Raw genomic sequence first — 15,767 nt, 5'->3', positions numbered from 1 at the left:
TTTAAAAAGCGAAGTAATTACGTGATATTACCAATTGGGGGCGCTAAAGATTCACATTTTTTTCTTCTACCTTTAGTGTTAATAACATGAAAATAAAAATAAACAAGAATGTGTTGATAAAAATGTTTTTGTATCAAAATTACTGATGTTAACGCATGTTATGAAAAATAAATATGTGTTAATTGAAATAGTCTATGGTAAAGTTAAGTTGAAATCAGTGTCACACAAACAGACAGAAATAATAATTTTACTACTGTCTACAGTATTTAAGTATATTTATATTTAAATATCTCATTTTTTTTTCCAATAGAATCTCTAAAATCTCTTTCTATTGGAGAAAAATATGAGAATAACAGCAATGTTTTATACTTGGACTCAGCTTTTTTGATTAGGTCTTTTCTAAAATCCCAAGTGAAAGATAAAGAAATGGCCAGCAGATGTCATCACTCCGACTCAAATGCTGCAAAACCGTGAATCATTTTAAGCACAGTTACTGGCATTTGCTTAATGGGGTTCAGTCATTGCCTTGGAAAGCTTTTTCATCATCACTTGTGCCAGAGTCTGCAGATATTTTGCCATCTCATAATCATAGTCATCATTATTTCTGCACACTGTTCCTCACCAGCTTTAGACTGGTCAAGCTTGAAAAAATACCCCTCTTCTTTATCATTTAACCTTCATTTTTAGTCTCCTTTGTGTTCCCTTGTGAAGTCGGAGGACAAAAAGGCAAGCATTGCATTTGAACTCTGAGTTTTAAGCGCTTTATTATGAATTAAGAGACGAGATAGCTCTCATCAATTCATTTGATTCACATCATGCATTTAATTACTTTCATCCTTTGTGAAAATTAATTGAAAAAAAATTAAATCCAAGCAAAACTTTGGCTGCTTTTAAGCTTAATAAAAGAACTGCATTTTGCTTTCAAAAACACCGCAGCCAAAGGTCTGGAATGAGATGCAGGTCAATCAGCTATTCTACTAAAATATGAAGATTAAATATTCTTCTGTGGAGGGATGCAGGTGCTTTTTTGCCCCCTTTAGCAGAAATAACCATTTTAAGAGTTTTTGCATAATTGCTTACTATCTGGCACTGGGTGGTTGAAATTTTTTAACCACTCTTCTATGCAAAATTCCTTCAGTTGCCAGATAACCATAGGCGGGAGGGTTTTCAAACAGCAGTTCCTCTATCAAATCCTTTTTGAACTCTGGTCTTTAAGGCCATTCCATTACCTTACAGTTCTTCCTTTTGAGTTATTCCAGGGTGGACTGGAGGTTAATTATTGCCTTGTTGAAATGTCCCTTTCTGATTCACTTTTCAGACAGGTAGCCTCATATTATATTCCAATAATATTAGTTATGATGCAGAATTTATAGTTCAATGAATGATTGCCCAGCCCCCCAAGAGAAAGAAAGCAACCCCAGACCTTACCATTTCTGCCAGTTCTTCATCTACTAAGCTCCCTGTGTGACAAACATGTCTACTGTTACTTTAACCAAAAATCTGCCTCTGATTTGTCTATCCAGAACAAATTATTCTAAAGCTCCCAGCCTTAGCCTGTTGGCAAAATGTATTTTACTCTTAAATTATTTGCTTTGAACATCAAAGTTTTTTCCCTGCCACATCTTCAGTACAGGGAGCCATCTCTTTCTGATTATCTAAACCTTTGCTTTGACAGCAACACTTGCATGAGCTACCTGCAGCTCCTCCAGTTAAAACTAGGGATTTTGTCACTCTGGGGTTGGATTTGCTTTGGCAGCCGGTTCAGTAAAAACTGGCAGCCATCTAAAATCTACAGTTTTTACTGAGAGTGGAATCGTGGACCTAAAAAAATAATTAAAAAAAAAGAGAGAACTTAAGATCGTGGCATGACGATTTCAAAGTGAAGCAGCAAACTCTAGATGGGTTTAATTAAGACAGGCTCCACTTGTCACTTTGCAAGCAGAGGCTTATTTTATGCTTATAGTGACTAAACTTTTCTGTATATAGTTACATTTGGAGAATTAACAGTGTTCATTTTGAGTGTTAATCTTCACTTTTTTTTTTCAAATTTACAGCTATCAGTAGCTTTAGGGGGAAAAAAGGAGAGCATCAAAGCGTTACACTTTATAATGCCCATATTTAGTCCCGCCCATAGTCAGCAGCAGTGAATTGTTCATTCCTTAAGCATTGCTCAGCTGTGACAGGACTAAAAAAGAGAAATTACTCTGTCCTTCTCTCTGCTCTCTTGCTGTCTGCAAATTCCCAAACTCACTTTTTTTTTGCCATTTAAAGCGTAAAAGAGAACCTTGGTATTAGACTTTAAACAGTCCACCAATGTTTGCTCCAGCTAGTACTGCCATCACTACCACTGTAACCTCACCATGTTCATTTCCATGCTGCTCTAAGCTGCCAGCTGGTTACGTAAAGTGTTTTCATATGAAACACATTTTGGTGAAGTCAGTGGAATGTTCAGTAAATGCTCCAAATTAAATCTTGTGTCACATGTGAAGTCTACAAATGTACAAAAAAAGCTGTTTTTTAGCTTTCGAAATTACGTACAGCTCAGACTGTGCCAGAGCTGGCTGTCTAATATGTCGGGTATTTTCAGCAAGTTGTGCCTGGACAATGTGGAAGGATCTAGTGGGAGGAAAACAGGATTATTATTATTTTTAATGCAGTGTGAGTTAATTGGCTGTGAGTTTAAACTATCCTATTAATATCTTAAAACCATTCTTCTGCTAACAAATCATTTGGAGTATTTGGAAGAAAAGGAATGATCCCCTTACAACAGTGGGCCTCTTTGTACCAGATCAGATTTCTTAGGAGTTGAGAAGTCTGAGTCAGAAAGAACCCAGATTAGTGAGTCAATGTTACTTCCTGTAATTCAAAACTGCCCGCAAGAACCCAGACCCCACAGCACGTCGGTCTGACAAAAACCCCGGCAAGTCTGCTGCACATGGTTTTGCTGTTTTTGTTTTGTTTCACACATCGGGTGTATTTCAGGTCACCGGCATACGCTGCTGCCAGATGGACAGTAACTGAGGGTTATGCCATTGACTGAGCAGCTGGATGTCTGACTGGTGCAGAATATTCGCGGTGGTCCTGCAGAGACTCTCCAGTTTGATCTCTTTCTTTTCTCTGTCTGCACATTCTCTAGAAAACAAGCAATACACCAAACTTTTGTATTTTTTATTTACATTTTCTGCATTGTATCCCATCATCTTATTTCACTTAATATGTGATCCTGATTTACTTAAGCTCATCTTTAATACAGTCCAATAACAGTTATTCTAATAACTCATTTGGGTCTCGTCTCATCTATAATCTGTGATGTGATGCAAGTAACCTGTACAAAAAGAAGGTTACTCATCTGGTTTATTTGCTTTTTACTCGAAGCAGGTTCCAGCGCAGATGAAAGGACGGAGCCAACCATCCTTAGTAAACAATTGATTCCATATGTGATTCGGGGGAAAAGGTTGAACTGTTGAGTCATTTGCCATAAATGATGACATTCATTTTAAATCTATCCCAGTCTGCTTGTCTGGCATAAAGCCAGAGTAAAAAAAAAAGATTCTAAGGAATTAGTCAGTTTTTCTGTAAGCAAGCTTTTGTGAATCGTATAAAGGACTACTCCTCTCTGACTCAGAATTGTCAGTCTCCAATGTTTTTGTCCAGTGCTTTGGAAAAACTGTAAATGTTAAACCATCCACCCACCAGAGAGAACTCTGCACAGAAAGATCTCAGCGCACTGAATCGCACAGCCAGAAGCCAACTCAGCATTTCGTCTTTATTTACTAATAAACTACAACTCATTCTTTATCTAAAGGTCACGCTTTTCGTCATGGATCTGACATCGTGTCTGTGTGCTGCTCTGTTTCCTCATTCGTCTCACCACTTGCTAAAGATAGCACCATTAAACATCACGGAACAAAAATGATTCAATAATGAAGCTGCTTTTGGCCTAAAATGGTCAAAGAAAAAAAAAAAAAACTTCCCTGACGTCCTGACAGCATGTCCATGCTTAGAAGAGATGTATGGTAAATGCACAATAACAGATCAAGAGAGTATTTAACGGTTTGATATTCGTCATAGGTAGGCATAAACCAATAAATAACTACAAATGGCTGAGTATGCACTTTAATAACCCAAAACCAGAATCTACATATTTGGATGGCTTTGGATCCAGATGTTCACTTTTCCCAGGGTTTTACTGCATTGTTTCTAAAAATGCAAGCTAAAAACTTTTTGCTGGTCCAACCAGCAAAAAAAAAAAAGTTTTAAGTAATTTCAGCTGCCCAGTGTTTTCTAGTGTCAGCACACTGCATCTGACTTTAACAGGCACCATAGTTCAGGTCAAAGCTGAGATCTTCTAATACCATATAGCTGCAGAGGAAAAGCCATACAAGTAGAGGCCATAAAAGGCTAGTGACTTAACATATTTACATTCAGTACTTAATTACCCAGAATAACCGGTGACGCTATTGGCAGTAGTGCAGTTAAAATAAGAGAAATCCTGGGACTGCTGAGCTACTACACCACATACTTTCCTCAGGAATGGAATGCTGCTGCTGCTCCTCAAGTCTGAGGGAGGAGGTCGCTGTTTTCCCTCACTCAAAGGTATTTTTTTGAATACCTTGTAGTGCAGAGCTGACTCAAAAAGAGTGTGCTTATAGGAGGAGGAGGAGGGGGAGGAGGAGGAGAGGGGGTGGTGAGCATACTTAGAGAGCAACAGGTTTATGACTTCCTTAAGAAATCAGAAGTTTTTCTTGGCTAATGCTGGCAACGTGAGCTGACTTTGTGCAGATTAGTTTTGTAAAGTAAGCAAAAGCAGTCCAGCAGTATCTGTCTTCTATTTATGGCCTCCCCCAGGCCTCCCCCCCCACCCCACCTCCCCAGACTGACGTCAGCACAAAGTTATTTTCATGAATGGAGGGGGCGGTCACGAGGAATCAGTGACGTGAGTGCTTGCGGAAGCAGAGCGTGGAATGTTGGTACATTGTTGTTGTTTTGTAGTTAATTTAGTACGAGGATACGCCGCTGCCCGTCTGTGCTGGACGCTTTTTACCAACTTTGTCAACTTACTTCACCGGTTGTCGAGGAAACATACTTTGACAGTTTTACGCACTCCGGTCCACAGATATCTGCGTCCACAGAGGTGAGGTTGTATTTTATTTTTTAATTTAATTATTTATTTTTTTCGGGAAGATGTTTTGACATTCCTTTCTAAATTACTCGAGTTCTCACGGTGACATAGTGGCGCACGCAAACAGGCTTGTGTGGTGCATCCTCCTCGTAGGATAAGTTTTGATCCCAGTTATGAAAGCTCATGTTGATTTCGTAGATTTGTTTCTTTCGGGCGGACACGTGTTGTGCTGGAGATACATAATACAGTGCTTCAAAAGTGGCGCAGACCTCGGAGCATTCGCATATAGGAAGTTAGAAATGGTATGAAAATATGTAAAAGGGGGAAACAAACGGTGTGTTTTGCCGCTTTCCTGCGATTTGAAATAGTTCTTTGAAAATAACAGAGGCGATTATGACACTGACTGAATGCGGTCCCTTTAAAAAAATTATAGCTAATAAATTTAATAAACTGCGAGCGAGGAGACGTTTTCGACCAGCATTGTGGGAGGGAAAAATTAAGACGGTAAAAATCACACTATTTCTTCGCACTTCCCATTAAACGTAAAGCTAAAGTTATAGAATGTGTTACAGAATATGTTCATATACTATTACTAAGCACACCTGAACCTCTAAGGTTTTAGATTATAACTTTTTCTAGAACGAAAAAAACCCAAACTCCCCAAAATGCATTTTTTTTCCACATGTGTGTTTATTTATAGCGTTTCTGTGACTTGAATGAGATTTTCGGAAAATGGAAGTGAAATAAACTTCCTCACTTTCCTGTTGAAACAAATTCATGTACAACATTTTTCACATCCTCCTTAATTTTCGCGCTCTTCCCCAGTTCATGGCAGCGAGGTTGATAGCGGGTGCTATAATGCAGAATACCAGCCTGCTTTTGACATTGGAATCGACACGTGGTCTGCATTTTTAGACATGTGGGACAAAGGGCACGATGTGGAGTGGAGGTAGACCACCAGGGTTGACTAGCCTACAAAGAAGGAACAGCAGAAGGAACCCATATTTCCACAAACGATAAATCACTTTGGAGGACGAAAGAGACTTTATCTTATCGCTGTGTTTAGCTATAATTCCTGCTCTGCATAACTCTTAATGACTTGGGTAAATATTAGAAAACCTTGTCATGGAATTACATTAACTAATTGAATTTTTGACCATGGCTCCAAAATAGTTCACAATGATCTTCTTCACAGTCTTGTATGTCCACCTTTCAGTTTGCCCTTTGCCATTTACTTAAGAACTTGTGATCTTGTTGTGATTAATATATGGAAAATATTTGTGTCTGAGTAACTTGTTCCGCTTAGATGGTCACAGGTTGATGTCTTGAGGGGGGGCTTTATGATTCACTGTTGTTTCTGGTGGGTGCACAGTGACTTTCAGTCTGAAGCAGTAGGAGCAGGGTGTGCTCCTGTCATGAGGTTAACATGTGGTTCAATCACCAAAGTGATGATATCTTTTTTGGATGGAGAAGTTACAGCAGCTGACTCATCATACCAGTATGGGACAGTGGGGGGGAGAGAAATTCCCCTGAAGATACAGCATGTGGTCAAATTGTCTTCCCTTTGTTTCCCGTTTTGCCGGACAGTGGTGATGGATGAAAGCAGTGCAGAATGCGAGACCGTTTTTGTGGTGGAGTATTGTGAAAGTGAAATGTTTGTGGTTAGCGATGCTATGACTCACAGAGAACACGTTCGCTGTGATGTGTTTTGCTCCTCTTACTGGAAAAAAGATGTCAAGTTTTGATTACTGACTGTGGAACCCAGTGATTTTTATTTGCAGCCGAACATGCCAGCCAGAGTGGACACAGGCAATAAGAGGCGATTGTTTGAACAGGTCTGCCTGGCATCTGTCAAACGTGACTCCCTGGCAGTTATATAGCATTTGAGATTGTTCCCTCTGCCACCGGCAGCGGCTTGTATCAAGTCTTTTCTGTCAGAAAGACTGGATCTCAAACCACTGCTTTCACCTCATTATGGTCAGAGGTGTGGCAAGTGTCAGAGGTACTCCTGTAATTATATTGCCGGGTTGTGTTGCTGGGAATTCTCTGTTGATTCCTGATGGAGCTGGATGCAACTCTCGATTTTGTTGTGATTCAAACTCAAATCAAATCATTTGAAATGTTTGCTCAACCTATCTGTCCTAAAGGAACATCATCGAAATCTTTAGGACTATTATTAGCAGTGACTGAATATTGATATGTCTTCTTTTATTCACTAATTATTAGTTATAATTAAAAAAAGGACCGAAATGTCCACTTTTTTCATTCTTTACATCGCTCTGAAAACCAGTGTCCATGACTGGGAGAATATCTTCTCACAGATATTCGGTGAGATCTCCTCCCTTTCCGCAAGAAAGTTCCGCTGGTCATGCCAACCATTTCTGAGGTTCTCTGTACTTTTCCTTCCTCTCCCTGAAACAACGGGATTTTCCAGGAAATGTCAGATCAGGAGGGTGTGATTCCCTGCTGCTGGTTGTCGCTTTTACCAGTAAACAGCATGACTCACTGCTCAGCTATGCTCTCCATTTCCTTCACATAATATCCCACCAAATGTGCTGCGCTGGAGAAAGAGCAGAGTGCTGCGTGCCTCAGTCTGTGAAGAAATCTCTCCACCCCCCACCCCTTAGAAAAGTGCAAGAAACGCAAGCGCTTTCTCATGAAGACTAAAGTTGAATGTCAAGGGCAGCAGTGAGTCTGCTTTGCGCTGAACCCCCTCCCCAACCTACACAAAAAGAGAAGAAAAACAAAGAATCCAGACAAGCCAGCTCTGCATTTATTAGTGAAGTGTGAGCGCATAAGTCTTTGATACGCTGTTTATTTTAGGGGAAGGCTGGGCCCCACAGTTACCTGCTGTAACTGAAGAGCAGCCATGAACTTGACCCGATCCCTGACTTCAAAAACAGTAAGCTATACTTTAATCACGAGGTATCGGTGAAGTAAGGGTACATCCATTTATTTAACTGGCTTAGTCTCAGATGTGGAGCAAGGTTATAATGGATTTCTTGTCCCACAATTGTTTACCTAGAGATGTTTCTTTTTAAAATCAGTGTTTTCTTGCTTCTGCTCTGGTTTACTTGCTTTTGAACTAGTTAAAAGTATTCATAACATGCATCTGTACATGTTCAAAGAACACAGCAGGCAACATTGTGCTTTTTGCTCAAATCCCCCAGCAAACAAGCAGAGCCGTGAAATGTTTGTGTTTATAGTGGATAGACAGTGGAGCATTTACTCTAGTGGGCACTTCTTTGGTTATCAGTCGTCAGAGGGGTGTCGTTAGGAATAAAACAGTATTGCTTGTTGTATATCAAAATGAGGGGAAAGTGAATTAAAAAAAAAAATGAAGCACTTTGTTTACAATTTGTCCCACAAAGAAACACAACAATAAGAAAGAAAGACTGACTTCCACACGTAAGCATGCGCAGGCTGTTTTCCATTTATTTGGCCAAGTGACAGATGTGCGATACTTCAAAATTCCAGACATTTTGTGAAATTTGCAGCCATTGTTTTACAAGTGGGTTTGTCTCCACTCCACCCCCGTAGCTGAGCACGTTGCAGGATATATTCAGACTGCATGTTCCCTCTTCAGCGAAGGTTTGCCTGTGTGCATGTGAGGGTTTGCACATGTGTGTTCGCTCAGGAATGTGGTTTTGTTCTTTACCCGCCAACTGTGGCTTTTCTTTGAGGTATTTTCCCAGACTCCTTTCCTTACTGTTATGAAGAAGAAAAAAAAAAAGCCTAACGTAAGTTGTTTTTTTGACTATAGCGAGAGGACGTGTTTTGTCTGTCTTCTCTGTGTGGTTGCTGAGGTTTTTTTTTTTTTGTTCTCTGAGGAAAATTTGGTGTCTTAATCAAGAAAGCCGTGTCCCCGTGCAAGTTGCAAAAACATAAGCACATGCCTTAAGAATTTCAGGCAAACAATCTGGCATATTGGTTCAGACTGGGGACCTCTTGTATAAAGATCAGAGAGGCCCCAGACCGCTTTTCCATGATTTTTGCAAGGAACATACCCAGGGACCCCCCTCTGACGCAATACCACTTAAATTAGACCGTTTAGGGCCAGCTTGCTTTTGAGGAATGTTTTATTTTAGTTCATCATCTTTATTTGATGCCTCTAAAATCTCAGTTATGTAATTCTTTGCAGCATGTTTTGCAAATGAATAAAGGACATCAGCGAGCACACCAGATGTTCCTTAAATCTCTAAACCGAAGTTTATGTGGATTCTGTTTGTAGCTGTTTGCTCATTACACACATTTGCCATGTGTTTATTTTCCAAGTTAGGATTCTGACTTGATTTTCTATTTCAGGACAATGACTTAGTAATCTTTAAAAGACAAGAAAAAAAAAAAGCATTTGTTTTTCACTGCACTACTGATCTGAGTTAGAATCCCCTAGAGGGCGTGTATTAACAGAAATATATATATATCACACAATGAACAGCCACACCCACAGTATTTTCTTCCATGAATGCTTCAGCTAATAGGTCTGAAGAGAATATTTCCCCTCTTACTGAGGGTATCACTTATCGCATTGCTCCCTTTAAATTGTTTAGTTGGCAGAAATTTGTGTCAGCACTGCGGGCTAAATATATCCACCAGTGTTAAATAAGGGCATAGGGCAGCTCAGGAAAGCCCAATGTAAGAGGATCCAACCACAGAGAGACGGCACTAAATCGATAGACTACATTGTCTCCCAGCAAAAATACATCAGTGACTATAAAGGAAACTATTTCTCTGTGACACTCTATCTTTAGGAATTTTCCACATGCTGCCCTGTAAAGTTCAGCAGAACTATAAATGTTATACTGATGTGATGATTTGCTTTGATGAGGAGGCAGAATCCTGTAGACTGCTGCTCTGTAAATCCAGAGATGTCAGATCAGAAGATAAATGATGGGTCAGAGATTGGATTTAAGAGGAGAATTGAGGATTTTTGTACACAGGTTGCCTTGAAGTTACCAGCACAAGTTAGTGCTGTTCTTTTTTTCTTTTTTTTTCTTTTGGTCTGTACTATGTATGGGCTGTGTTGCGGTTATGAATGAGACTTGTTTACCCTTTCGGTGACCATGTGACTCACACTCCCACGCCCATTTGCAGGGCGTTTCCATGGTATCTGTTGAGCATGGAACAGTGCACTCGTAGTCAAGCTGGTCTGTAGGTCTTGAAATGGAGCCTTTGGGGGATGTGTGCCTCTCACAGGATCGCAGCTCAGCGCTCTCGCTTTTTTTGGCCATGGCAGCAGTCTGGAAAGCATGTGGCTCACTGTAATGAGTACAGAGAGGCTTTTCTAAATACTGCCCTGGCAAAATCACTGAGGCAGAGAGCTTAAATGCAAAGTTCTGTGACGAGCAGGAGAGAGGTTGCCTGTTTCTAATTTTGCCTGGTCTAGTGAACTACATTGTCACGGCCCTCTTTTTAATATGTAAAGACAGACAAGCAACAGTGCTGACAATTAATAGAGTCATGCTGCCATCTGCTGGTATTTATGTCACTAACAAACAAACATGAGCACTGACATATGATGTAACCCTGGGATGTGACGTCTGTGCAGTAAACTTCTCGAGTATCACCAGTGGGGGTGTCATTTCTGCTTATCTGCCATATCTCAAATGTCAAATAACACGCCATCTTGAGTAAAAAAATATCAGTATCTCATTTTTAAAATATAGTGCATGAACTAAAATGCACTGTTTAAAATTCCTGCATGTTAACGCACTCTGCAGCAGAAGTAACCCGAGTAGTATAAACTAATGATATGTGCAAAGTAACACATGCTGTCCAGTCATTCTAGTAGTATGACTTGAATACCCCAATTGCTTCTAAATTGCCAACATAAGTAGCTGAGTAAATCTGCGTGTTTGTAATTACTTTCGTCCATCAATAATATGTTCTGTTTCACTTACTTGAGGTCGTATTTTTTTTTACTTTTCAGTGTCTTCTGTGAGATTCTGGTCATTTGTCTTCATGCAGGGAATGACGACTACTTTTAAGACGAGCAAAGCTTTAAAGGTAAGCATGAGAAGTTTGAAAAGTGTTTTAGTGATTCATGCTTGCACACAGTTCTTCATGCACTGCTCGTGTCTTGCAGGTCAAGAAGGAGGTGGGTGAGAATGCCCCTGTGCTCAGCGATGATGAGTTGGTTGCCATGTCTGTGCGGGAGCTCAATCAGCACCTGCGTGGGCTCACCAAGGAGGATGTTGTGCGATTGAAGCAGCGACGGCGGACCCTGAAAAACCGCGGCTATGCCGCGAGCTGCCGCATCAAACGTGTTACCCAAAAGGAGGAGCTGGAGAGACAAAAGACCGAGCTGCAGCAGGAGGTGGACAAGCTGGCACGTGAGAATGCCAGCATGAGATTGGAGTTGGATGCGCTGCGAGCCAAGTATGAGGCTTTGCAGTGTTTCGCCCGGACTGTGACCAGAGGGCCTCTCTCACCAGGCAAAGTTGCCCCCACCAGCGTCATCACCATCGTCAAATCTGCCAGCCAAAACAACTCCAGCCCATCCGCTTTCTCAGCACCTTCCTAGTGTTGACAGGACTGGGCTCTCCTTTGCCTGCCTGGTCCTTCCTATTTCTGACCTGGTCTGAACCCACTCATCCCACACTGAGACGAGGCTCGGTAGTTAGACTGAGGGGTGGCCGGGGTGGCAAGCTCTATGTGATGTTATGCTGCATTCACAATTCTGTCTCCCTCTATTTGTCTCTTTTACACAATCTACATTGTCTGTGCACTGTGCAAACCCCCTCCCTGACACCCAGCACCGGCAGGTTATCGGGCCTCTGTGACCCTACCTCCATGACTGACAGCAGAGATTTGCTTTTACTCAAATTTCAAGTATTTGACACGCCTTAATGTGGCAGCACATGGTCTGGGACACCTCTCATACTTTATGATGTAAAGAATAAAATACGACAGGTTTAAAGTAACGCATATGAGACAGTATGGATACTTTTAAAGCCTTTGCCAAATCACATTTTCTTTGTATAAATATTAATGAGCTTCTGTGTCTGTTGCCTTGAATAGTTCTACATGTGATCTATGCTATATCTCACATGTATTTTAACACAGAGGTGATATCTTTCCACTTTGAGGTCAAATAGACACTTCTTCAAGGCCACAGTTATCAGATGCCTTTGAAAGCTAGCCAAACAAGGCACCGGAAACTTATATGCTTAGCACTTTTAAGAGGTGCTAAGCAGTAAAGTCACTTGATTGAGTGTTTGAGTAACATGAAATTTTATGTAGAAATGGTTCTGAGGGATCTTTGGATTATACTGTTGACAACTGACCAATGTTTAGCTAAAAAACTATACTAGTCTTTTAACCATGATAACTATATAAGTAACTTATTTAGAAAGCAATACCAGTACAGTTCAGAGAAGTTTGAATGATCCAGTAAAGTTGTTTATATACAGCTGAAAGCGATCTAATCTGGCAGTTTTGAAGAAACACCTTAAATTAATATTTAGAAAGAGTTAAAATCACCCATTACGATAGAATTTATCTTTGTTGGACTGGACTGTTTCCTTATACAATATTCTAAAAAGTGCCATTTGTGCCTTCATTCCTCCTACTGGCAGTTGAGAAAAGACATGTCTGAGTACCGTCAGATTTCAGAAAGGGTTCCGATCTCTCTTGTCAACTACATTCTAGTTGACAGATAGCTGAAAAGTACTGTTACGTTATGTTGTCAAAGACAGTGTAGGCAGTTGGAGCTGTTGCATGTGATTGCAATTGTGTGTAGCCCCTTGACTCAGAAGTTTCTTGATGTATATTGTAGAAATTTTTTTTAATTCTGTTTAAACGGTAAACTTGGTTAGACTAAATTGTAAAACTGGAAAGTGATTAAGGAACACGCGTTTGACAATGGTGTCTTTCATCAAATAGCACTTAGAGAAGACTGTTAAGATACAGTAAGTAAAAAAAAAAATAAAAATCACAGGGCCACTTGTTTAAAGAAGGAAGTTACGCTTGCATTTCCGCAGTTACTGGAGCTTAACTAAGTGACAACAAAATGTGGTCGAACCACTTACAGGAAAGTTGTGCCTAATGTAACTAGTGATAGTGAACTACAGTCTGCTGTGGCACTTACTGAGTGGTGTTTAATCTCTTTTCTTTGTATGCAACTCTTGGTAGGTAATCCATATTGGATATAATAATAATAAGAGCAGACCTTTTAAGTATGATGCAATTCAAGTTACTTACTGTATATTACAGACTAGAGACGGCAAAGCTCCCACTGCTTCTGTTTTCCCTTAGATTGAGAACTCCGTCCAAATAGAAATCATTCCTAATACTGGGTCACAAGAAGTGCTGCTGCCGGTGTTGGTATTTCCGAAACAGTAACCAGTTACTTTTCTTTTGACACGCTCTTCTACAAGAGAACTCCTGACGCCCATCTCTAGAAACTGTGGTGTCAAGATAACTAAATGCAGTAAAGACCTTGCTCTCATTGTACATTTTGTAATATTTAAATATGAAATTCACTTGAAATCGAGCTGTTCTTACCGAGAATCCATTCCCAATTTGGAGTGAAGTCAATAGATTGTTCATGTCAGGATTTTCTCTTGGCTAAGAGGACATGACTGTTCTTCCCCTGTTCCATAGCTGCAAAGAACAGTATGGGGAACTTTGCTGCTGTACAACCTGCTGTGATTTATAAGCAGGGGCATTGCTGTGTTCTTACTCTCATTTTGTATTTTTCATTTGGTTTGTGTCAATACAGCCCATGTTCTTTTTTTCCTGATACTTAGTTTTATAAGCATATACATTATATAAATATACATTATATAGTACATATTTTTCTATATTTATGTCTTTTACTATGCTGGGAGTGGTGTGATTATGTAATCGGTCTTTGAAGTCTAATTATATGGATGCTGAACTTTTCTCTTAAAAAGAAAAAAAAAAAAGGAAAAAAATAGTATTCAAATTTACAACGAGAGAACTATTTTCGTAACTTAAGTCTTGTGAGTATTTATGGCCCAAGAATAGTTCTTCTCAGCACATTCACAATGTATCTAATGCACGACTTGGACAGTAACTAGGGTTACATGCAGGTTGCAGATGACCATCTGTAGAAGCTATCATATTTTGTCATGTCAAGTTTGATCATTTCGAGTGAAACACTGCCTAACATTGAAAGTGCCTAATTTCAATCAAGTGTTCAGTTTGCAAAATTTGCTTTTGGGCAGCGTTAACTGAGGAGTTATCAAGATTATTGCAAATAGAATATGAGGAAAAATTGCTCTTAAAACAGATCAACCTGCATGCAAACCTAGTCCGCCCCTGCAGCCACTAAACCTGGTATACTTTTCTAAATATGTCAAGTCAGAAATTTCAATGACTGCAATGCTTTTGTAACTGCTTAACAAAAAACAAACAAAAAAAAGAACCCCAAAGCTGTTTTAGGACTGTTCACCCAGGCCCCTTACAGATAAGGAATGTGTCAAGCCTTGGACAAATGAGTACATATTACCTGTTTACATAACTTATTTCTTGAGCACATTCACCTAAAAGGCTTTGTGGCTAAAAGCATTTTCTGCATAGCATTACAGTGACCTCTTGTGGTTTAGTTTCCAAGCAAAACTAAGCTACATCAGGGCTTCTTTAATTTTAGCACTTATTACTGTATTCGAGTCTGAGGTGAATACTTTTTTATGAGCACACCTAAATAATAATTACCTGAGAAAAAAAAAAAAAAAAAAACAGTTTCAAATTTTAAAGTATATATTTATGTATAGTGCCTAAATAAGGACAAACCTTCCTCTGGGTGAGTTAAGTTCTACATTTCAGTACGACCTAGCAGAGAGTTTATTCATGCTCTTTTCTTAAGCTACCCAAAAAAGTCTAGCAGACACACAAGTTTAAAGAAGTTTAAAGATGTAGATACATTAATGTAGACATGTTTATGGGTGAAAATAAAAAACCCTCCTGCCATGGGTGAATACAAACCTTGGTTTGATCAGCTTTCTTTCTACATTGAAGTAAACCGCAGTTAATACCAAGGAGCAGTAATAGAACTGAGATCTTTTTTTAAATCTTTCATAAAATAATTATAGCAAATGCATGTACAGAAATGTGCATGCTTGTATATCTTGAGTAAGCATTCGAGGTGATCAGCTGTCTTTGATTAAATAAGCTTCGACACACAAGCTTTGCCAGTCCTACAAGCTATAGTATTTAACTTTAGCCATGTAGAAAGTCAGTTTTAATTATGTAAGAGTGGAGCATGTATACAGATTAGGTGTGGCTAAAATTATGGATGAAATACATTGAATGTTAGTGTAACAGCAGCAACTTCTGCGTTTGTGAGTATGAGATAAATGTCTTGAGGCTTAGAGTGACTGTCAAATAGCAGTAAAAAGGCAGCATAAATTGAGTATGTACCATTCATGACTTGTCATTACTCTGCTCATATATTTTATATTTATTTCAATGATTTGTGTAATTTTATTAAAAAGAAAAAACACCTAAATTATTTTTACATTCATTTACATGTTTTCTTAATGAACTACCCTCATGTACAAATAAAATCTATGTTGTTTCTGCTCTTATTTAATGTGTGGTAAATTTATTCCTATAAATAAGGGTCACTCTGTCTGGTTTTGTATTTCCAAATGAGGCTTTTTTTCTCATTAAAACAAAT

General features: G+C 39.3%; 1 protein-coding gene across 2 annotated transcripts; it reads left to right on the top strand.

Annotated features, from left to right (window-relative positions):
- The first annotated feature begins 4,930 nt into the window (after positions 1-4,930).
- mafk (v-maf avian musculoaponeurotic fibrosarcoma oncogene homolog K) lies at positions 4,931-15,675 on the top strand. 2 transcript variants are annotated; one of them, XM_031729944.2, is made up of 3 exons: positions 4,931-5,134; positions 11,052-11,128; positions 11,208-15,675. In XM_031729944.2, the coding sequence occupies exons 2-3, from the start codon at positions 11,084-11,086 to the stop codon at positions 11,643-11,645; spliced, it is 483 nt and encodes a 160-aa protein (XP_031585804.1). In that variant the 5' UTR covers positions 4,931-5,134; positions 11,052-11,083; the 3' UTR covers positions 11,646-15,675. The 2 variants fall into 2 exon arrangements, with proteins under 2 accessions (XP_031585804.1, XP_039466787.1); XM_039610853.1 differs by lacking the exon at positions 4,931-5,134 and adding an exon at positions 5,585-5,626.
- Positions 15,676-15,767: the final 92 nt, after the last annotated feature.

This window comes from Oreochromis aureus, linkage group 4, assembly GCF_013358895.1.
Source record: "Oreochromis aureus strain Israel breed Guangdong linkage group 4, ZZ_aureus, whole genome shotgun sequence".
Taxonomy (NCBI): Eukaryota; Metazoa; Chordata; class Actinopteri; order Cichliformes; family Cichlidae; genus Oreochromis; species Oreochromis aureus.
This window is presented reverse-complemented; position numbering and strand designations above follow the sequence as displayed.

Bases quoted from the DNA above. Each gene is read 5' to 3' on its own strand.
- mafk (XM_031729944.2), top strand. From the start codon at position 11,084: ATGCAGGGAATGACGACTACTTTTAAGACGAGCAAAGCTTTAAAG. The intron at 11,129-11,207 runs GTAAGCATGAGA...CGTGTCTTGCAG, and splicing joins AGACGAGCAAAGCTTTAAAG to GTCAAGAAGGAGGTGGGTGA.